At 39.2% G+C, this 23,132-nt stretch overlaps 2 protein-coding genes across 2 annotated transcripts in view; one reads left to right on the top strand and one right to left on the bottom strand.

The window, feature by feature from the left end:
- kcnb1 (potassium voltage-gated channel, Shab-related subfamily, member 1) overlaps positions 1-9,234 on the top strand; it is a gene marked incomplete at its 3' end in the record, with an annotated part of 29,333 nt that extends 20,099 nt beyond the window's left edge. Inside the window, exon 2 of the mRNA XM_079242629.1 lies at positions 7,327-9,234. Coding sequence (XP_079098755.1) covers positions 7,327-9,234 — 1,908 coding nt within the window. The remainder of the gene's footprint in view (positions 1-7,326) is intronic.
- An 8,244-nt stretch (positions 9,235-17,478) lies between these two features.
- LOC306757567 (somatomedin-B and thrombospondin type-1 domain-containing protein) lies at positions 17,479-22,192 on the bottom strand (the record flags this gene model as incomplete). Its single annotated transcript, XM_079242657.1, has 5 exons — positions 17,479-17,596; positions 19,035-19,217; positions 19,376-19,454; positions 20,118-20,309; positions 21,961-22,192. The coding sequence occupies 5 exons, from the start codon at positions 22,190-22,192 to the stop codon at positions 17,479-17,481; spliced, it is 804 nt and encodes a 267-aa protein (XP_079098783.1).
- Positions 22,193-23,132: the final 940 nt, after the last annotated feature.

The following is a 23,132-nucleotide window of genomic DNA, read 5'->3' on the forward strand; positions in this document are numbered from 1 at the left end:
GAGAAACAACAATGACATCATTGGACTGCAATGAATTGGAATTAACTTGATCATATCTTTAAAAGTGTCTTGAAATTAACTGTGCCACTCAATAATTAATTATATTTCCTATTGATATCAATTAGGACAAAGTCCAATTTGAAAGGTGAATTCAGCGTTCATGGCATACATGCTTTTTACTTTTTTTTTTTTTACAAATGTACAAAAGGTGTGTTGTCTTTAGAGACCTTTTTAATTGCTTTGAAAGTCTGCTTCTCATACATAAAGGACAGTACTGTTTTTAAATCTGTTTAAAATCTTTTCAGCCCTTACTTGCCATGACTGATTTTTTTTTTTTTTAACATATTTTCACATTGATTATCGGATTAATCTCAAATGGCACTGCAATTATGTTTTACTAAAGTCTACATATAAAAAATGCTAAGTTTAATATAGTTTCCTTTCTTTATGAACACTGACCAAACCAGAAAATACTATTGCACAAAGACAATTAAAATTCAAAGGCTATTGTCAGCCAGAACATACAGAGGAATCAAAACAGTGTTCTCTCTCACCAGAGAGCTAACAAGGACATGTAAAAAGAAGTAAAAGACAAACATAAACTAGGACAATGATAAATAAAAAAATAAGGTAGAGGACATTTTAAGTATGGAAGCAGGGAGCAGTTGTGCTCACATGTGCTCAAGTAATGAGAAAATGAACTCTATATCTCAAGATAATGATTGAAAAAAGAACAGCAGTCGAGCACAGCCACTCTTGGCTTCCGTAGTTTAAGTTCATGGTGTTCAAATTTGTGCAGCGGCATTAATTCCAGCCTAAATAAAATCAAGCTTTTGTATGTGAAACAGAGCTGACACTAGAAAATGGTGCAGCTAAGTTTCTGGAACTAATGGCTCTTTTCCAGTAGCACCTACTAAACCTTACCCCATTTCAGCCGACATCATTCTACCTGGTTTTGATGGGTTCCATCTTACTGATTCAGCAGGATGAATTTCAAAGCAATGGGAAGCTGTCTTACTCACACATCGGCAGGTTGGGTGGGGTTGTTGTAGCAAGGCAACTCATGAGTATCGTGAAGTCATTTGCTTGTGACACACGGCCCAACAATGGAGGACATAGAGGTGGTGCTTCACCTGTTGCTCGGTCTATGGCCATAATCAGGAAAAAGATTCCAGAAACAGCCAGAGAAGACCCTTGGAAAAGCTGTTGTGTTGCTGCCGGCTGACACAACCTGAAGTTGTTATCGGGAGTTGTGCTTGTGACTCATCTTGTGATGTCAAATTCTGACCAACAGTGGCCTGAAAACTGTACACGACACATTTTCTTTCCAACTCCGCACCGACAAAACCTCAACAGAGTAGGTTCTAAAAATGTGTTTACTCGGCCTGGAATGATCTTGATGGAAACACCTACAAACCAGTAGGAGTGGTTGTCGGTTGTGACTTACTAGGTACTAGTGGAAAAAAGCCATAACTGCCAAGCTTGCCATTTTCAGAGTCAGAAATATGAAGGCTTCGATATTTATCTCGCCTACCAATGTAGAAGATCTGAGATTTTACTTCTCCTCTTTCACCAGATGGCTGGAAATGAATCAGATATGGTTTCCTCTGTATGAGTGGAACAGCTTCACGTTGCTTTGAAATTCATTTCCCTTAAATTAGCAAATCACAAAATTTTCATTCTTCTTTATTATAAGTATTTCATTTTATTGCATTATTCATTAGGATAAGATTTACAAGCAATAGTTTACCTGCTGGGCTGCACGGTGGTGCAGTGGTTAGCACTGTGGCCTCACACTGCGATGGACGGGCGAGCTGTCCAGGGTGTACACTGCCTTTCGTCCAAAGACAGCTGGGATAGGCTCCAGCTTCCCAGCGACCCTTCATTGGACTAAGCCATTAGGATGATGAATGAATCAGTTTACCTGCTATTGTATTGCTAATAGCTGTTTATTTAGTGTTTGTAAACCAGAAGACGCTGTGTTTTCTTCATATAGTGATACTTTGAAATACACCAATGCAAATGATTTCACAAATTTCAAGAAATTAATCACGATTAAAACTTTTAATAGTTTTGTATGATTTTATAATGTCATTTTTTTTATGAAGGCCTCTCAGTCCAAGTAAGATTCTAGAGCTCCAGCCGTCCATGTTTTGTTTGCGGTCCCCTTAATTTGCACTGAAGGGTTTATCTCGGCTTTGGAGTTTATTAGTTTTATAAAATTAGCACGCCATGACATCAAAACAACCTAGCAAAGACAGAGATAAAGAAAAAGCATGAATGAAATAAATAAAAAGCCATGAGAGGCAAGGGAGAATAGAGTGTAGAGGCAGGAGCACCACAGTCCATTGGGAAATGTAAAGGGTTTCCTAGTGGAACTTAACCTCATAACCACAACATTACAAAGCAGCATCAGCGCATTCATTAGCAACCTTTTTATAGCCGCTCAATCCTATTACCTCTGCCCTCTCTTTGTCCTGCTCCTCCATTGCCACAATCCCCAGTGGCTTCAAGTTTGGAATTTGTTTTCAGTATGTCTGTCACTTTTTTTTTTTTTTTTTTTTTTGGGCTTATTACGTGTCTTGAACCCTTGTAAGTGACCTTTAATGCCTGCGTAAAGCGCAAACATGAGCAATACACCTTGTTAATTACTTTATGGAGATAATTTTAATTTCTCAACAGCATCATCACTGTCACTGCTCCCTCTCTACCTATTCACGTTTACGCTACCCTTGTCAGCTTCACTGTCATCCTTCGGTCGCAGCCTCTCTCTGCTTTTCAAGTGTTTGATACGAATACATTTCCTCCAGGGCAGGATGAGAGGAGCACAGGGGGAAGGAAATAAACAAATAGGGCCATTATTCCCGTCTGCCATGACGCTATGGCAACAGTACTCTGCTGCTCTGATTGAACATAGATAAGGCTTTCATTTTGACCATCACTGTCACTCTCGGGAGTCCAAATCATTAACTAGTTGTCAAGGTCCTCATTGTCAGTAACCCTTTAAATGATATTTGTTATTTTCTTTTTTTCTGTCGATTTGTCTTAATGACCTTGAAGCTGTACATAAGGAGACTTTGCATCAGAAGCTGGACTTTGGTCTGACTGTGTTTAACAAGTAGAGTTGATCAATATTCACCATCCAAGTCACTACTTTGGTTATTTTTATGATTAAAATACAGAAATAATGTGTATTGAATATATCTTATTTCTACACGGCATTAATTTGAGCTGCACTGACTTTTAGACACAGTATTTTGACAATCCAATGATTTATTTTATCAGATAACATCCCAACCTCTTTCCAGTGCACTGCTGCCAAAACAGGCTCAGTGTTTAAGCAACAGTCTCTTACTTGTCTTCAATATACGTTGTGCTCTCTGGACATTTTGGGTTCATATAGTCAGTGCACACTGGCTCATGTAATCTTGTTCCTGTTAGGAAGATGTACTATTCTGTTGGGGTGTTGCATGGAGCACAGTAACACAAGGAAGTTATTCAGATAATATTGAAAATATGGACTATTTTGTTAAATAATTTACATTTAGATGATGATTAATAACCAGAAAATGACAAAAGTTGTTAGTTCATGAAAGCATCCACAGTAAATTAGCATTGTGACTCATTCATACTCAGGTCGTGTCAGCAGGAGCTGTTGGGATTGGGCCCTTCATCTCTACATTTCTAATAAAGTTTACACTTATCGTAAGAGTGTTATTAGTAAAATGCTCACAGGGGTAGCAAGTGTTTGTTTTGGGTATTTTTTTAAAAGGCTACGAAAGCTTAAATATGCTGAAATATGCTTCTAAAAGAGATATGGTCTCCCACCGTGTACTTACTTATAAGCATGATTGGTGGAGTGTGTGGGTGGGGAGATGTGTGTGAGCATGTGTGTGTGTGTAAGGAGGCTGATTTCTGAAAGGCCTCCCAGTTCTCTTCACTGTGTAATATGAATCATCAGCATCCTCTAATGCAGAGGATTCTGAGGACATTCTGCTCATTTTCATTTATATATATATATATAGATATATCATTATTATGTCATGTCACAGTGTCACATTACAGGCAGAGACAAGTCTCTTCAATCTCAATCCAAAGATGCCATTAGAAGGTCAAAGCAATGTACAACAGTAATATCATGTTTTGCTCTAATTCTTCTGTTACATGGCAAAGATGAAAGGCTTTTCATCTAGCTATTACTAAATGACTGACATGGCGAATAGGCAGGAGGGTCAGTGCTGTGTGAAAATGGTAGGCTCATCTTAAGCGTCTTAGTGTGTGCATATTTCTGTGAAGACGGTTATCTGTTTGTTATCACTGTGGTCATCAATCTACAGTCCCTATTTATACATTTCTTTAGGGTTTACAGTTATTCTTGTCTATGATGTTTTGAAATTTCACCAAAGAAAGCTTCATTATTTTTATTAGTTCAGTTCAAAAACCTCTTCATTTCATGCTACTATTATTTACAGTGCCAAATAATATTACAGTGTGTTTGATCTCATTTTTCTAAGAAAAGGGAGATAAAACAAGCACTTGATGTATTGACAAAAAAAAAGATCAATAAATAAATAAATAGAGTTATATGGATAATAACTAGAAGGGATCTTAGATCACATCCCCCACCAAGGCAGAGTTTTTGTAAGTATATAGCAAATTTTTTTAATATTATTTCTTTTTTTCCATCCTTTGTCTGTGCTTCACCCCTCAACCAAGTTTTATAAACTCTGCCTGTTAGTTATAACATGGGGTTGAAACAAAAAGCATTGCATAGCTAACTTCTTGGTTAGCATCTCAGTGCAGGAATAAAACAAGTGCAGGCAGGGAGTCTTGTACCACTGGAGCTAAAGTTGCACTTGAGACAGTGAAAGCATCAACTACAAGAGAGAAAAAGCAACGTAATTAAACGTCAAGTGTTTGTGTTTGTAATGACTAATTGTGCAATAGTTTACATTTTTAAAACTTTTATCCAGGAAAAGGTTTAATTGAAATAAAGAAAAAAAAAACTTTTCCAAGAGTGCCCTGGTTAAGATTGTATGGTTTTGTTATGAATTGGCCTTCATTATGTTTTCCCCTCTGTCTGTAAAGCGTCTTGAGATGGCATTGCCGTGATTTGACGCTATATAAATAAAGTTGAATTGAATTGAATTGAATTTTTATGATTTATGATTTTATGGATTTTTTTTCCCCCAAATTTTTTCTTAACTTTCTTTCATCATATTTTGTTTTTGTGTTTTTAAAATATCTGCTCAAAGTCCACATGAATGGAAGTTATTCTCAGGTAGCAGACACTATTCCTGAAGTGCATGAAAACTCTGTTTGTCATCCAGCCTTTTCTTCCCTCTCTGGTCTAAATCACCACATAACACAAGGACATAGTGCCTGCCCAGTGGCTATTTTAGCTCCAGAGAAACAATGCACAGCTGCTTTGAACTCAATAGTTTTGATCAGCCGGCTGACCGAACAAAGCAGACTGGGCATTTCGGTAGTGGTATCTTAAAGAGACAGGAGTTACAACTACTGTAAGTATTTCAGATAACAGGCGCTGTAGTATTGTACAGAAAGAGGAAAAATTACAAAAAAACATACATAATACATAAAGTACATCTTCTTGTAGATCCACAAAGTAAAACTATAAACTTGTTCTTGAGTATGGTATGAGATCTGCAAAATGTCTCTTTTTTAAAGATTTTTGTTTCAGGAAGAAGAATTTTATTTTCAGTCCAGACTTTAATGGGATTTTTACAATGATGTTAGACTAAGTTGAATTTCCACTGCTGTTGTAAATTGGATTATCTTCATTGAATTATAAGGGCATAGTACAACTGAGCCTAAACAACAAGTGCATAAATAGGTTTCCAGCATATTTTAAGACAAGATACACTTTTTATTATAACCATTCTACAAGTTAAACTTTTTAAAAAAAATAATGTCTCTGACGACGGAATCTTTTTTTAATCTTTTTTGTAAAACAAACGTTTTAGTAGATATTATGCATGTCATGTTCTGCAATTGTTTTGCCTTTTGTTTATTAGCTGCTTATTATCCACTAAAGCACAATCACTCATGTGAATAAGCTTGATAAGTGATTCATGAATAAATAAATAGCTCAAGTCAGTTCAATCCATTAGCTCAAAGCAAATCACTCACTCACTAACACAGTTAATAAAAAGTTTTAGACTCAAGGATTATTGGCATTTATTTACTGTCAACACTTACTGTCCATAAATATGCTGGATGCATGTTGATTTAATTCTGTGGAGTTCACATGTTTAATTAGTGTTAGACAATTTTGTTGAAAAATAAACATAGAAGTTACAAGAGAGGAAAATAACAATATCAGGCAGGTTTTTTGCCTTTGAAACAGATTTTAAAGTGGAACTATTATGTGCATTTCAGGCTAATTTATTTTTATTTCTGAGCCCAGAAGGGCTGAGATTGATCGAGTTATTGTCACAAATGGCTTTATTTACTTCAGACCGACCCTCTCCGTAGGCTGTCAGATCAGCCTGTGGGCAAAACGAGTGGATTGAGACTCTTCTGCTTTAAGCCCCGCCTCCCGCCACTGCACTACCGCACCGCACCTGCTTTCGCCGTCATTGTAACATCTCATAAACAGAAGGATCAGGCTCATATGAACTCAATAAAAAAACAAAATACAATGTCAACACATAGCATACAGCCCTACATGTTGGAACCTGAATCAGACCCTGAAAACAAAGTGGAAAACAGCAACCCACAGCAACGAATGCAGCAGGATGTCTCTCTTTGGTAAACTCACCAGCCATCGTTGGAAATAACTTTATCCGACGTTTTCTACCCGCCTGATGTATTTGTACATGCTCTTGTTAACCAGTAGAAGGTAACCAATCACCGAACCTTATCCCCCGGGACGTCACAAGGATTTCCAAGTAGAAAAAAACTCTCTAAAACGACGCGTTTTTCGTCGCCATGGAAACCGAACGGAGAGCATGCTGGAACTCAGACTCAAACTCAAACATGCGTTTAGGTGATAAAAAACGGTGCCGTTCACATGTCTGATGAGAATTCAACACTGTAACACTGTAGAAAGCTCAGAAAACTCCAAATACCATAATAGGACCCCTTTAAGGACTTTTGCAATCTTGAAATATGACTTTTGCAAAGATCTTAAAATCTAGGTTAAATGTAGTGGTATTGTCCTGTGTATGTCGGCAGTCTAGGTGCTGCATACACAGGAGCACCTTAATTTGACCAAAACATCAAAAGTCACAACCTATTTTGAGGTTTTTAATTCAATTTTTAATCCTGCATTCCTTACTCATATTGTTTCAATTTGTCTTTCAGATCTTGGCCATCATCTCCATCCTCTTCATTGTGCTATCCACGATTGCTCTGTCTTTGAACACCCTCCCAGAGCTGCAGGACATAGACGAGTTTGGCCAGTCCACAGACAACCCACAGCTGGCGCACGTGGAAGCTGTGTGTATTGCCTGGTTTACCATGGAATACCTACTCCGTTTCCTCTCCTCCCCCAATAAATGGAAATTCTTTAAGGGTCCTCTAAATGTCATTGACCTTTTGGCTATCTTGCCCTACTATGTCACCATCTTCCTGACAGAATCCAACAAGAGTGTGCTGCAGTTCCAGAATGTCCGCCGGGTGGTTCAGATCTTTAGGATCATGCGAATCTTGCGTATTCTGAAGCTGGCTCGCCACTCAACAGGCCTTCAGTCTCTGGGCTTCACTCTACGCAGGAGCTACAATGAGTTGGGTTTGCTTATTCTTTTCCTGGCCATGGGCATCATGATCTTCTCTAGTCTGGTATTTTTTGCTGAGAAAGATGAGGAGGATACAAAGTTTAAAAGCATCCCAGCTTCTTTCTGGTGGGCAACTATCACTATGACCACCGTAGGCTATGGCGATATCTACCCCAAAACTCTGTTGGGAAAGATTGTGGGGGGTTTATGTTGCATTGCTGGAGTACTAGTGATTGCCCTACCCATTCCCATCATTGTAAATAACTTTTCTGAATTCTACAAAGAGCAAAAGAGGCAAGAAAAAGCACTTAAAAGGAGAGAGGCTCTTGAGAGGGCAAAGAGAAATGGTAGCATCGTTTCAATGAACTTGAAAGAGGCTTTTGCTCGTAGTGCAGAGCTGATGGACGTTGTGGTGGAAAAGAGCGAGAGGCCGCATGACAACCATCTTTCTCCAAGTCGTTGGAAATGGACTCACAAAAGGGCTGCGTCAGAGACAAGCTCAAATCGTTCTTTCAATGCACAAGAGCTAGGATCACCCTGCAAGGCTCGCGCAACCAGTCCCCAAAGGTTAAATGTCCAGAAGCTAGAAGAGATGTACAACCAGATGGCAAAGACACAATCCCAACCCAACCTCAATGCTAAAGATAGGAGCTCTAGAGTGGACAAGCACAGAGATGAGATTGAGCTCGGAGCCATTCATGATCATGGATCACACGTTCTAGGAAACAGAGAAGTCGTTGGGGATATGAAAAGCCTGTCAAGCATTGACAGTTACATCAGTTGTGCAACAGATTTCCAGGAGAATCCGCGTTTCCCTCGCAGTCCAGCAGCAGACGCTGGGCTTCAGGAAATCAGTCGCTTCACTTTTGCTCCAGCTGCAGCTTTGTCTCAGCATGCTAGTTTAAAAATCGGCCAGCAAACCATAGGGCAGTCCATACTGACTCCTGTGTCAAAGTCCTCATGCACAGAGAATGCAAAGAAGTTTTTCTTTTCTGGTAACACCTCAAAAAGCCTTAAAGGAGGCTGCCGCAGCGAACGGGATTCAGGGCCGTCCCCACTCTCAGACAGTTCAGTTGTGTCAGACCACTCTCTGTTAAGCCCTGAAGTCTCTGTCTACACCACTGCCAGCAGCAAGACCCCCCCAAAGTCTCCAGATAGCACTGCCATGGCCCCTACTGTATTCACCTTCCATGATTCCTCCATCAGTAAATACATTGATGCTGATACAGACGACGATGAGCACCTCCGTGACATCTCAGAGGCCAGTCCTTCAGATCGTCTGCTGGCAAGTGGAAGTCCAAAGCGCAGTATTAACATAAATTACCAGAGGGGGACAAACCATTTAGAAGCAGCCCAGAAAATGCTGGGTCAGAATTGCCTTTTCCCTCTCGAAGGGATTCGTGGAATATCTCACGAGAATCACATAGGACCGGAGATGGGACGTAGACCAAAGGTTGAAAGGGGCCGCCAAAATACTTTGGATAAAGGCCTCTGAGGTACAAGTACAAGTACAAGAAGCAAAGCTAAACAAGTAGCTGGGACAAAGTGTTTTGTGATAGACACCTGACAGGCTTAAATACACAATAAGCCAGAGAAAAAAGGAAGTGAGACAAAGACAAAGGGTCTCACATTTCACAAATTACCTGAGCATGCCATTAGGGCAACAAGGTCTGAGTGAGCATGTGCAATGAATACTCTGGGAAAGAAGTATTTCTTAATTGGAGAATGTCACTGCCCTTCCTTCAGCTCATTCCTGTTAGCTGTGATTCATGCCCACAAAGCAAAAGAGCACTCCCAAGTAGCCGATGAGTCTGTTCAGACAAGAAGTTAGAAAGGAAATTTCGGTAAGGTCATATGTAATCCAACACAATTAAATGGTGGTTTTAGCCAAAAGTGTTTATACCCTCCAGGTAAAAAGAAAAAAAAAAGAGGAAACAAGTTCACCTTCCCATATTAACTCCCATCTCGTTTTATAAACTTGGAGATACACAAGAGGACCTAAAAGCCTGTAAGCTACTTTCTTGTGCACTCCATTCCTAAACCTGGCCTTAGTCATATATACATTTGTAGGCGTGTGCATGTCTGCCAATGTGTGTGTGAGAGAGAATGTGAATATTATTGAGTGATCTGATGGTAATTCATGTAAACACACTCTTGTCTAACACGATTTATTTTTCTATAGCTAAGAGAAAGTTCCGTATAGAAAGTGATTTACTTGTCTGCTATGTCATAATCATTTGATATATACAGTATATATATATTAATATAAATATTAGTGTCTTGGCACAGGGTCTGCAGTTATCATGGGCTCCAGTTCATCATTCATTATATTGGGTGAACTGTCTTAAGAAGTATCTTGCTATCTTTTGGGCCAAGATGTTGTGATGCGAATGGATATGTTCACATTTCAACACGTGGGTGATGTCTTAGGACTAGTCCAACAGTTTTTAGGACTGACAGTGGTGGACCAAGTGTTTCCAAGCATAAGTGAACAGAAACGTCATAAATATTGATCTTGATTTCTGCCTAAAAATGCATATTAAGAAAACATGCATGCAGCCACAATCAACATAGAAATACAAAACAAGCTGCTTGTGCATAATTTTTTTTAAATGAAATAATTGAATGTAAGAAAATCATGACATTTTTGTTTCTTCGCATGAAGTTTAGACTTCACCCTACAAATCTTCAGCATGCTTTGGCCTCCATCTGACTAATATAAACATGGTTTAAAGTGTGTATGATACACCGAAAGTAGGGGATTTATTCTTCCCAATTAGCTTCTTAATCTTTAAAGGCAAGTGCAATGAAACTGAACTCACACAAGTTACCACCAATAAGTTGCAAAACTTATCAAACTCATGCATGCGTGGACACGTGCTCACTAAAGAGTCATGTGGGGTTGTCAGACTGTCTTTAAGATACTTACATTTAGTTTCCATGGTGACAGCACTTGTCCAGAATGGCTGGAAACAGTTAAGCAGAGAGTTAGTAATCGGAGTGCTGAAGGTCTCCATGTAACAAAACCTCAAAACAAATACAAACACACACACACACACACACACACACACACACACACACACACACACACACATACACATACACATACACACACACACAGACATGCAGCAATTAAATTACAGATATCCACTGTAGTCACATGTTAGACCCACTCTGCACTTTGCATATTCATGAGTACTGTGTAAATGCAACATTGAGGTGTGAAAACCTTGTACATTATGTTTGAAATTTCAGCAGCATTCCATAAATATAAATGAGTTTCTTGACTGCGACCCAATGATTTGGAAACACAAAGCGTCCTCCGTTACCTAATGACACTGCCTCTACTATAGAGCCATGCAGACATATGAAGAGAATTCATATTGAAAGAATGACAATACCCTTCAAAGGTTAGCCTAACAAACATAACATCCGTGATGGCTAATATGTTTCCTTTCACATCCATATAGGTCATGTTAACCTGAGCTGATGAAGAGCAAATGAGAGCAGAAATACATGGTGAGGATTAATAAAATAGACAAAAAATACATTTAAAACATACAACAGATATATAGTCAAAGTAATATCTGCATTTAGATGGATAAAAGCAATAGATCAGTAAATACAGTCAGAAGTGGTGCTAATTAGTGTCCATGAGAGGACTGTGTGTTTCCAAGTGCAGCAGCAGAGCCAGTTTTAACATAACTGGGTCATTTAGTCTGGGTTTTGTTACAGCATACAAGACCAAGAGGGGAAATTATTTACTGGACAAGAACTATATGTCAACCTAAACAGCAATAGGTTGTGACCACATGACCCTTTCAGCTTGTTGATATCGGGCTATTTCTAGCTAGTTTGTTATGTCTAGAAGTTTAGCTGATAGAAGGTCGGTTAGCAAAATATCTACAGCTTGACATGGGATCCAGGATGAATTGTCTGTTGAAAGGCTTTTCGGTGAGCCGTACATTTTATTAATTTTTTCCTGAAAAATAGGATCCAAGCTTTTTTTTTTTTTTTTTTTTGTCCCAATTCAGGTCAAAGTCCAGGGCAGGAAGCTTTAGCGCAGGTGCTGAATGTCCAGACTACTCCATGTTATTTGATAAGGTTTGTCTAAAATGAAAAACAAAAAAAAAAGTTAAGTAGCTTAAGACAAAAATTATTTTATTTAAAAACAACACTCATGATGACTGCATATTAGTGTGAAACATACAATGAAAAAAAGTGACTGAGGTGACTTAGGATATAAATGTAGGATGTCATCAAAGTATGAGCAATAATATGTTGCAGTAACATAACATAACACTCTGATTGCTCATTTGAGCACAGGGATGTAAAATTCACCGGCACAGATTCACAGAGATGTGGAAATATGTAATAACCCAAATCAGTCAGGAATGAATTGCCTTTATGTCAGTGTAAATATCAGAAGGGGATTTAGTTGATGGAAATCGGAGGAAAAAAAGAATAGCTACTAACAGTAGAAAGAAGAAATACATGGAAGCATAAAAACAAGTAAAAATCACTTTCAAAATAAACTGTGATACAAATATAGCATAAATGAAAGAGTTCATTCAGCCAGACATGCTGGAAATGTAATTATGAACAGATATTGTTCCTGCATCTCATGTGTCAGACTCTGCAGACACGCATGTGACCTTTTCATACGACCTCTTTGGCTGTTTCTACCAAACTTTTCCAACTTTCCAAACTAGGCAGGATAATCTAGGTTTTTCCAGAAACTCTCTTCTGGCATCAGCCAACCAGAGTTCATTTATAACATCTGTGGCAGACTTATCCCTGGCACACTCCACCACCACCATCAACACACCTAATTAGGAAAATATCTATCAGGAACTTGCAGGATTGAAGCCAATTTGCACTAAATCTGTTGTTATCCCAACACCTTACTGGACACTTAATGTACATTCTCTTTCATTTGTTGCTTGTTTTAATGTTTTCTGTCATCACCGCTATCTCCGATAGTAACAATATTAACAAAGGAAAAACCCTCAGTGCCAGCCCCTTCCTGACCCAAATAGACTGGTAAAAGATGCACGTAAATGAGGCCATTGCACCATCACAAATGTAGCTGTTGGGCAGAATTTGATTCAAAAGTCAACAGAAGGTGATCGACATACATTTTTTTTGTATGTGTGTGCGCGTGTGTGTGTGTGTGTGTGGGTGTGTATGGGTGTGTGTTGTGGTGAAGAGTGTAATCACAAATCCTGATTTCATTTCCCATTTTAATCACAGAGCTGGACCATTTCATATTGCTCTCTCATAGTGAAAGGGGCTGAGGTGTGAAAGGAATAGCAATGACTGAGAGAAGCAGAGGGACCTGAGTGTGTGTGTGTGTGTTGCTGCTGTAAAGCCTGGGCATTAAGGCAGAGAGGCTGCTGCTTAGTAGAAAAGAATGAACTGTTTCCAGTAGGAATGCATGCATGTGTGAAAGTCCTGCTTTGGTTTTGTTTGTTTCTTTTTGTTTTGACAAATATCAGCAATATTGGCTGCATCATAACACAGATTATATCAGATTATAGTCCAAGACAATCTAAAATTATATTAGAAATGCGAATTACTCCATGTTTTCCCCTCTTTTGTAGGGGAAAGGTAGTTAGGGGGTTGTTGCAGTATTCATTTGAAGCTGTGGAAAGAGAGACATTTTGTACTGAAACAGCATTATTTAGTGCATAGTTCACTTCAATTTCTCAAACCCTCAATCAAGTATATATTACACAATTTTTTGTATTTGTAACTAGAATTATAGTTGTTTTGTTTATGAAACATCCAGGAATGTACATCAGAGAATGTTTGTTAATATCATAAGTTGTGTTCACAAAAAGACAAACATAATCCTACACAGCGGTATTATAAAGCATCATCACAGCCTTCACCTACAAAGAAGTGTCAAAAAACTGAAATAACTTGATCATTTATTGAGAAAACGTACTGCTGCACGATATTTGACAAAGGGTATACGGCACATATTTTAGATGGCCGCTGGTGATATTCCTTTGGCTGCATTCATACATAGCTGTATGCTCAACTCTAAGTGTGTGTATTTTTTCATATCACACTATGGCATTTGAGATGACCCGGGCTATTTTCCACAAGGAACAACATCAGTATCAATGAGAATATTGTGTGTGAGTGTTTGCTCCAGATAAATGTTTCATTGCGTTGTCTTTGTCCTCTGAAAGTCAAAATCCATAAATCCCATCGCTTTCAACATCTTTCACACAATTACACACTGATGCTCCTTGAAATTGAAATTCCACAATGTTTACATAAGCTGATAGGAAACACGTGTGGGGTGGGTGTATCCTTCAGAAAACAATGCTAAAATAGAGGTAGAAGCCATTCAGCTTATAAAATCCACTGTGTTGCTTGTTATCCCATGATTTTGGTTTTCTATACAGTACAGTCAGGGACCATTTTCACTTAAAGATGACAATCAATATTTCATTAATAGGCAGCAAGAACTACTGTAGAGAAATTAAATGTATCATGGGAACACACACATACACATATATATATATATATATATATATGTATGTATATATATATATATATATATATATATATATATATATATATATATATATATATATATATATATATATATACATATATATATACATATATATATATATACATTATGTATACACTATTCACAAAAAGTTAGGGATATTCAGCTTTTGGGTGAAATTTCACAACAAGCCTAAAATGCATTCAAACCTGTACAGGTGAACTTAATGTGATCTTCTCTAAGCTTTTAAATGCACATGTCCAACTGTTAAATGTTTCAATAAATTTTGCACAAGTTGCTGTTCTCTAACAAGGAGCTTAACGGCAAAAATCACGGCAGGTTTGTGATCCTTGAATTGACCAATAAATGTCCTGGTTCAATTAGAGCTGGTGTTTAAACAGTTGTCCTCATCATGCTGTTCACATTTTGACATCATGAGACCAAGACGACACCTAACAATGGAACAACAGTCCCTTGCCATTGCGATGCTTCAAACAGGACGTTCTCAGACAGAAGTGGCCACTGAGCTTGGAGTGTCACAGAGTGTCATCAGCAGGTTGCAACAGAGATATGGAGAGACTGGAAGAGTCACAGAAAGGCCTAGAAGTGGACGTCCTTTGGCCACATCCCGTGCTGATGACCGCTACATTGTGAACACTGCCCTGAGAAACCGGATGATGAATGCCACTCAACTCCAGGCACGTTTAAGAGAGGTGAGAGGCACCCAAGTGTCACGTCAGACCATTCGAAACCGTTTCCATCAGCGTGGTCTGCGTGCTAGACGACCTGCACGGGTACCTGACCACTCCACCAGGCACAGGCATCATCGTCTTGCATGGGCCAGGGAGCATTTACACTGGACGAGGAACCAGTGGGCCTCAGTGCTGTTCTCTGATGAAAGTCGATTCACACTGAGCAGAAATGATGAATGACGTCAGGGAGAGCGCTATGCATCAGCCATTGTTGTCACCAGGTGAGCTTTTGGTGGTGGCGGTGTTACAGTGTGGGCAGGGGTGTCCACTTGGTACAGAACTGCCCTACACTTTGTGAATGGTACAGTGACAAGCCCATACTACCTGAATAACATCATTAATCCAGTGATTGTGCCCCTACATGAACAGCACAGGCCTAATTTCATCTTCATGGACGACAATGCTCCTGCTCATCGAGGCCGCATCATCAGGGAACGGCTGTTGGAGACTGGTGTACCTCAAATGGAATGGCCTGCACTCTCTCCAGACCTGAATCCCATTGAAAACCTGTGGGATCAGCTGAGCCGTCGTGTAGAGGCTCGAGACCCTGCACCCCAGAACCTCAATGACCTGAGGGCTGCCCTTCAAGAAGAGTGGGATGCCATGCCTCAGCAGGCAATAAGTTGCCTTGTGAACAGCATGAGACGTCGTTGTCAAGCTGTAATTGATGCTCAAGGGCACATGACGAGATATTGAGACGTTCAAATTTTTTGTTGTGGTGTAACTACCATTGTTGTTACCTTTTGTGTTGAATGAATTTTTTGAGATGAGGAAATCAGTAGTGCATCCTTCTACTTAAATGTCTTACTTTTATGATATTATATCACTGTAGCATGAACATATTGCATTTTCCATAAATTTCACCTGAAAGCCAAATATCCCTAACTTTTTGTGAGTAGTGTATATTATATATATGCATGTATATATATATGTATATATATATGTATGTATATATATATATATGTATATATATATGTATGTATATATATATATATATATGTATATGTATGTATGTATGTATGTATATATGTATGTATATATATATATATATATATATATATATATATATATATATATATATATATATATATATATATATATATATATATATATATATGTATAAACAGATATATAGGTGATGTGCATGAACACACACTCACCGACAACAAAAATCTTGACTTCAGTCTTAAAATTTTTGAGATTTTTGAAAAGTTATTGCAGAGAAATATCAAGCTTGATGTTTGATTTGGTACTTATACTGTGATACTGTGACACAATGCCGCCACAAAACTACAAATAGTTGTTTTTAATAGTCAGCCGTGTTTTCTTTGAGGTTGTTTCATCTCACCAGAGTCACTGACAATAGTGAAATTTTAACAGCGTTGCAGGCCCTTTAATTTACTGATGTCCCCAGGGATAAACACTGATGTGAATCATGGGACTAGAAGACCACAACTCTGTTTTATTTCACATTTAATGTTACGAAATAAACTGAAGAGCACAGATTCTCTGACATTTTCATAACCACACTCCCGGCAGCCCCATAGGACTCCCAGTTGTACAGTAAATACATTTAGTTATTATCAACAGTAGGATTTGGTTGTTGCGTTAGCATCTAAATTTAATCCTAAAGAGGTTCAAGACTTTTTCATTTTTGTTAGAATCCAACAGGACCTTTATAAAAGCATGTAGTAGTTTGCTTTTTGTAAGTTGCTCTATTCCACACACTGAATCTAACACTGTATTACATGGTTGGGGGTCAACTTAGGAGGTCTTGACGTAGTGATACACCACACATGACCCTATACACATAAGCAGTATTAGAGCATGAGATTAATTAAAACCTACAAGTAGTACAACTTTAAAACAAAACACATTTTTCTATGGTTTAAGCTCTCAGTGGAATTGATCCCAACCTTGCTAAAGCCATCAGTCTTTGTAAGTACACACTGTTTCCAGGGAACTGAAAAAAGAAATTTGAATTACCTTAGCCAGCGCTTATACAATGTTGTTTGTAGGTCTCGAGGCTGTCTGTTTTGTAAAGGAAAAATCTGGAAAACATTTTTACCCATTGACTTTCTATGCTGTTGTTTCTGTATAAATGTTCTACTGTTCAGTGCATGTTGTAACTTTGGCGTTGTGGCTGGTTGTGATTCACACAGAGCCAGTACTTGTCATGTAAAAACAAAAAGTGTCTCAATGTCCAGAGATATTTCTATTTCTTAAGAAAAAGCAACGTTTCCCTTGAATGAGAAAAAAAATGAAATAAATCAAATCACTTTACATTTTCGACTTACAAATTGTTGGCTCTCATTTTACAATGAAATTTAACTACTCCTCTCTGACTGATGGTATTCAGGATCTGTTGTATTTTAATCTTCTGCTTCGTTTTTCCTGGTTAGTCTTTAGTCATGTGTCAGTAAATACGTCCTGAATGAAGGCTAACAGGAAAAGTTGGTTAAATGAAGAGAAAACTGAGAGATGTTGGGCAGGAGCAAGCTTCCAGCCTCCTCACACGTCTCCAGGCGCCCCTACATCGAGGGTTTCCCACAGCCTGCCACAGGAGAGACCGTTTCCTGTAGGGGTGGAGGAAGGAAAGGAGTTACAGCAACTCTCTTCAAATCTCAGTGAGAGACAATGTTGCCATCTAGTGGTAGCAGGACTGTTTGCCCTCAAATCCAACAGACTTGGATTCAAATCGGTGATTTGAGTGGAGAAAAATTAAATAAACCCTAAAAAACAGCAATCCAGGCTTTTCCAACACAACTGATGCAGACATCTGAACTCTGAGTCTGAAAACTCTCAAAACACAGCCTTACAAAAAAAAAAAAAACTCTTGAAATTCTGGGGTCAGGATAATCTCCCATAGCAGAGTGACAAAGGATTTCTGGCTGCACAATAAGGTGTGTTTCTGCAGATAGACACCTTTCACATGCAAAGGTTTTATTGCAACATTTAGAAACTTATTGAACAACAAATTAGCAGAACAAAGATATCATGATAAATTGTTAGGAAGCCACGAAAAGGAAACGTGGAGATGAAAACAAATTTAGCTGAAATCATTTGTTGCTAGAGATGATTTCATTTGAAGCAAGTAACAATGGTTTCCTAAGCCTAACCAATTAGATTTAACGCATAATTCTAATGAATGGCAGTAAACTGGGAGCTTTTCTTGACCCCTCTTCTAGTTTGTGGCCCTGCGCACAAAAGTAAAAGGAAAAAAAGCAGAAAAATTACGTTCAAGAACAAAATTTTGAGATTATGTTTCATAAAAGAGCAAGTGTCTATGTAAATATACTGTGTTCTGAAAACCATTCTCCTTGATTGGGTGCTAAAATGCAACATTTTACAGCCTTTAAGCTAACTTGTGTGTACTTATTGTGTCTACTAAGTGAATTAACCTGCAGTCACCTGTCACACTTCTGCAACACAAACTGCAAAAATCCACAACAAACTGAGCTTTTATGACTAAAATGAAGACACTTAACAATGCATCTAGTTCTGATTAAATTTTTAAAAAAAAAACATTGGGGTTGCATTTTAGCCTGGATAACAGCAACTATTGTGTTTGGAAAAACAATAACATAGACATCCATATTTACGCACTAAATTCCTTAAAAAAAACAAAACAAAGTAAGCCTTAACCTGGACTGCCTCTGGTTAGTTCAGCATGGATAAGGCCATCCAGCTGGTCCAGATATCGTCAGCTTTGTTAGCAGCCTTTGTGCAGCTAATTAGTTCATTCTCCATCTTATCATACTGCAAGCATGGCATTATTTAAGCAATTAGGGACAATTTCTGTGTTCATTGATGCTACCAGTATCATGATTCTGATCCTTGGCCATGTGGTGCCTGTTAAGTCCTTCTAAAAGACACTAAATGTGCTCTTTTAGTGTCAAGTCAACAGCTGAGTATTCAACACCTATCCGTCCATTTTACATAAGTGGCCTTAGCAACAGGATGCAGCCAAAGCCTGTTTTTAATATGATTCAACAGTCAACAAGCGAGAGATACCTGTCCTTATAGTTTTCTTCTCCATCTCCTGCACAGTGTCTTTGTCCAGCAGTGAGAGCAGGTGGCTGGCACTCAACACACACATGGTGCCCCTCCCTCAGGTGCTGCATCCAAAGGGTGTGAGCATCCCCGCTCTGCTGGCACCCTTTTGTCAGAGATGTCAGCTGAAACTGGACGCAGTACCTATTTTACATAAACATATAATGACAAACACTAAGGTTGAAACCAGGCTGCAGCAGCGCATGTTCTCATAACTTCAGAGATGCAGAGGGAAAATTCTTCAAAGACCTAAAGTGGAGTGTAATTTAAGACATTTTTGTTGTCTGTCAAGGATGTGTTACCCCATTACATCGCTGCTGTCAGGGACGTCTCTCTTTTTCCGAGCGTTGCCATAGCCACCGGTGGTAATGAGTGCCGGGACTGCAGAGGAAGCATTGATGAAGAGAACATTACATGTGACCATATGCTTCAGCGCTTGGTCTCATATAAATTTCAAATGAGCAGGTGCCCTTTTTTTTTCTTTTGTCTTTCTTCCTTCACCTTGGTTTATTTTAATAATATTTCAAGAAGGAAATAATGGCGTTAAGCCAATCAAGGAAACAAGCAAAATCTATTTGATTTCATTTCAGATGCAAACCGGTGTAAACACAGCTACATCATAAGTAATGCTTCTACCTATAATACTTTAGTGCACTGTATGAGCATCGACATTAAATAAAATAACCAGCTACAGTTTCTTATTTAAAAAATATGACCGGTGATGTGCTGTATAGTTATATGCAACAAATAGGAGGGAATTACACTGACTCTTGGTTTTGAAATGATCATAATTACCTGAGAGATATGATATGAAATGAAATGAATGAAATAAAAAATACTTTGTTTGTCCCCAAAGGCAATTTCAATATTGTAGTAGATAATTGTTAATTAGAGGAGGTCTTGTTCTGGAGGCTCACTGCTGCTGGCAGGAAGGATCTTCCGTATCTTTCAGTCTTACAGCAGACCTGAAGAAGCCTCTCACTGAACACACTTTGCTATTTTATTTATTTTTTATATTGGGATTGAGTTCAATTATTTTCTCACCAAGAGAGTTTTGACAGTGTCCTTGTTGAGACCAGTAATTCACACAGCCAGCGTGCTCCTCCAGATGGGGACATGATGCTCCTGCATTGAGTGGCTCCTGTAGGACCTCCCTGCTTCTCCTTCGGACAGCGGTCTTGCAGGGCTCAGCACATCCTGACCACTGAGTCCACTCACCCACTACGCACGGCACAGCTGAGGTAAACAAGCACATACAGCTGAAGAAAGAATAAAATCAGGGTTTTAACTGTCTTCATGGACTACTTCTGCTTGTGTGTTAGGAAATGCTCCTACATCATATAAGCACAAAAGCTGATTGCTTGATCTACAAATGTAGATTTTTCATATCTTTCTATAATGTCCACATTTCATGTTTCAGATTAATTGTGTGAATATTTCTTTACCTTAGACATTTCTATCACTTAATTCATTAGGCACAATATGGAAAGCCACACACCTCACCAGATCCCAGATGCTATCTATCAAATTATGAGGTTAAGTGACCTGCAGATTGTGTCTTGCATCAAAGCACAGGTTTCTGGAAGAGTCCAGCAACATTTTTGCAGCACTAAAAATGCACAATATATGTATTGCATTTATAATGGAAGAAGCTTGGATCAAACAACAGGCTTTTTGATCTGGTTCACCAAAAAAAATTATTAAATGGAGATAGAGACCTGGAAAAACAGGAAATTAATGACTGAAAAGATGATAAAGCGAGATCCAGATATGGTTTAAGAAGATAGGACAACTTTACATGAAGACAGTGCACCACTCCACCAATGAGATTGAGTGATGTAAAAGTGGATCGACAGAAACTATTGCCTAGATACTGTTGCAAGAAGATATAAGTCCAAACATAGGCTCTAACAGCATCAGCCAGTACATGTGAATGGGTGTATGTCTGTACGACACATTAGGGGTGAGTTGTGTTGAGAGTTCATGCAAATACAACCACAGCCCTTCCAAGGATCAGGGGCAGACCAAGAGGGCCCCAAGTCCCAGGTAACCACCAGAGCAGAGACCGCCTACCAAATGGACGGTCATACGTCGGTCCAGAAGGAGGCAGAGGAAAGCTGGAGTCAGATCGCACCCCCTTCCGCAACAGGGCACAGGCCTCAGGTGACCCAGGGCACTGGTGCGCCAGCCTCTCTAAGTACCGGCCCCCAAGTCAGGAACACAACCCAGGAACCCATTAGGAGAAGAGCCAACCGGCCCGGCCCAGTACCAGGGACAAATGCCAAACCGCAAGCCAGCAGCCACCCCAGCACCCCAGTCAAGCACTCCAGAGACCACAATGCCCCAATGCACAACCCCACCCCCCCACAACCCCATATATCCCCAAGATAACCACCCTCTCACTTCATATGTCCCTAAAGCAACCCATCCCTCCCATCTTCCCATCTACACTACCATCCCACTCTCCAAACGCCTAATCCCACTCAGGCCCCAAGTTCAACCCCCATCAACCTCTGAAGGAGCAGCCCAATCGGGCAAGAGGGTAGCCGCCAGAAACTGAACTTTTTCAAGAGAACCACCAATAGTGCTGTGGATTGAAGAAAAGACACCTTCTCATTCCTGTAAAACACGGTAATGGCATCATCATGTTGTGGGATGGATTTGGTGAGACCACGGTGGAGAGAGCAGTTAGCAAAATAATTTGGAACAGACATGAATAAAAGACCTTTTCCGGATTCCTCAAGATTTTATGTTAGTTAGAATAGTTAGGTTTAGACACTGAACCAGAATAGAAAAAGCTGAACACTGACTCTCAAGTATCAAACTTGGAATATTTTACTATGAAGAATAGGAAGAATTTCATAAGGGGGTGTAGCTCATCATCTACCTGGACACGCGGTCTCGTAGTCGTGGCAGCAGTCCATGGTGGACACGCAGGGTTGGTCGCAATAGCAGGTCCCATATGATCCGTCAGATCTCCATCCTTTACTGACACATGACAAGTCCCGACCGGGGCAGCACAGACCCGCTTCCCGACACCCCAGCCAACATGGGCCGATGAGAAAAAATAACACCAGGAGAAAAATCTGAGTGACGGAACTGACCCACGAGACTGCCATCACAGACCTCAGCAGCCACATAGGGGACTGGAGGAATAAGTGCTGTAAAACTGTGCTGTTTAAAGTTGAGCTGATCACAACTGAACTGTCACCCACATGGGCTGCAGAGAATTAGACATGGATGGCGGGTTGAAAGTCATTCATCTGTCATCTTTGCATCTCTTAAAGCAACAGTTCACCGAACATGCAGCAAGAAACCCTGACTGACCCCAACAACCTCTGATGGAAACGTGCAGGTGACTGCAGCTTGCTGGCTGCTTCTCAAAGTGAATCTAACAGTCATGTTCTTGATCATAATGCAGCATTTTCACAGCAACATCTCGCAAGCTGCCAACAAGAGTGATACAACATGTCTGTACAGACTGTATTTATTCTAGAGGATATAAAAGTGGAAAAAAAAACACCAGATGGGATCTACAAAGTTAAATTGCCAAGAATGCTGAACAAACACTGATACAAATTTTCATTTGGCTCAAAACTGTTCGAAGCTTATTATGTTTAAGTCTTTGTGCACAGTGATTATTAAAATCAACATCATCCTAATTCATCAATACTTGAGGAAAATAGTACTTATTTACTTTTAACAAATTTGCAACACTTGTTAAATTCAATTATATAAGTTTTAATCGGCAAGGCAATAAAAGTTTATTTGTTTGAAACATTTCATATACAAGATTGTGTAATAGTCATGTAATAGTCTGTTTATTATAACCTGAAATACAGACCCTTTAAAAAAGTAGCATTTACATGTTCTGAGCTGTGTTTCTGCTCTTTTATTGGCTATATGTCAGCACTTACAAATAAAATATTTCAGTTTAGAGACCAACAGGCTGCAATAGTAAGGAGTTAAAAGTAGTCTACAAATGCTCATTTATGTGAAAGGGAGCTAAAGCTTCCATACAAAGAATCATCAGTGAGTTGCTGAACAACAGTTCCCTGA

Source organism: Telmatherina bonti, assembly GCF_933228915.1.
Source record: "Telmatherina bonti genome assembly, chromosome: 6".
NCBI lineage: Eukaryota > Metazoa > Chordata > Actinopteri > Atheriniformes > Telmatherinidae > Telmatherina > Telmatherina bonti.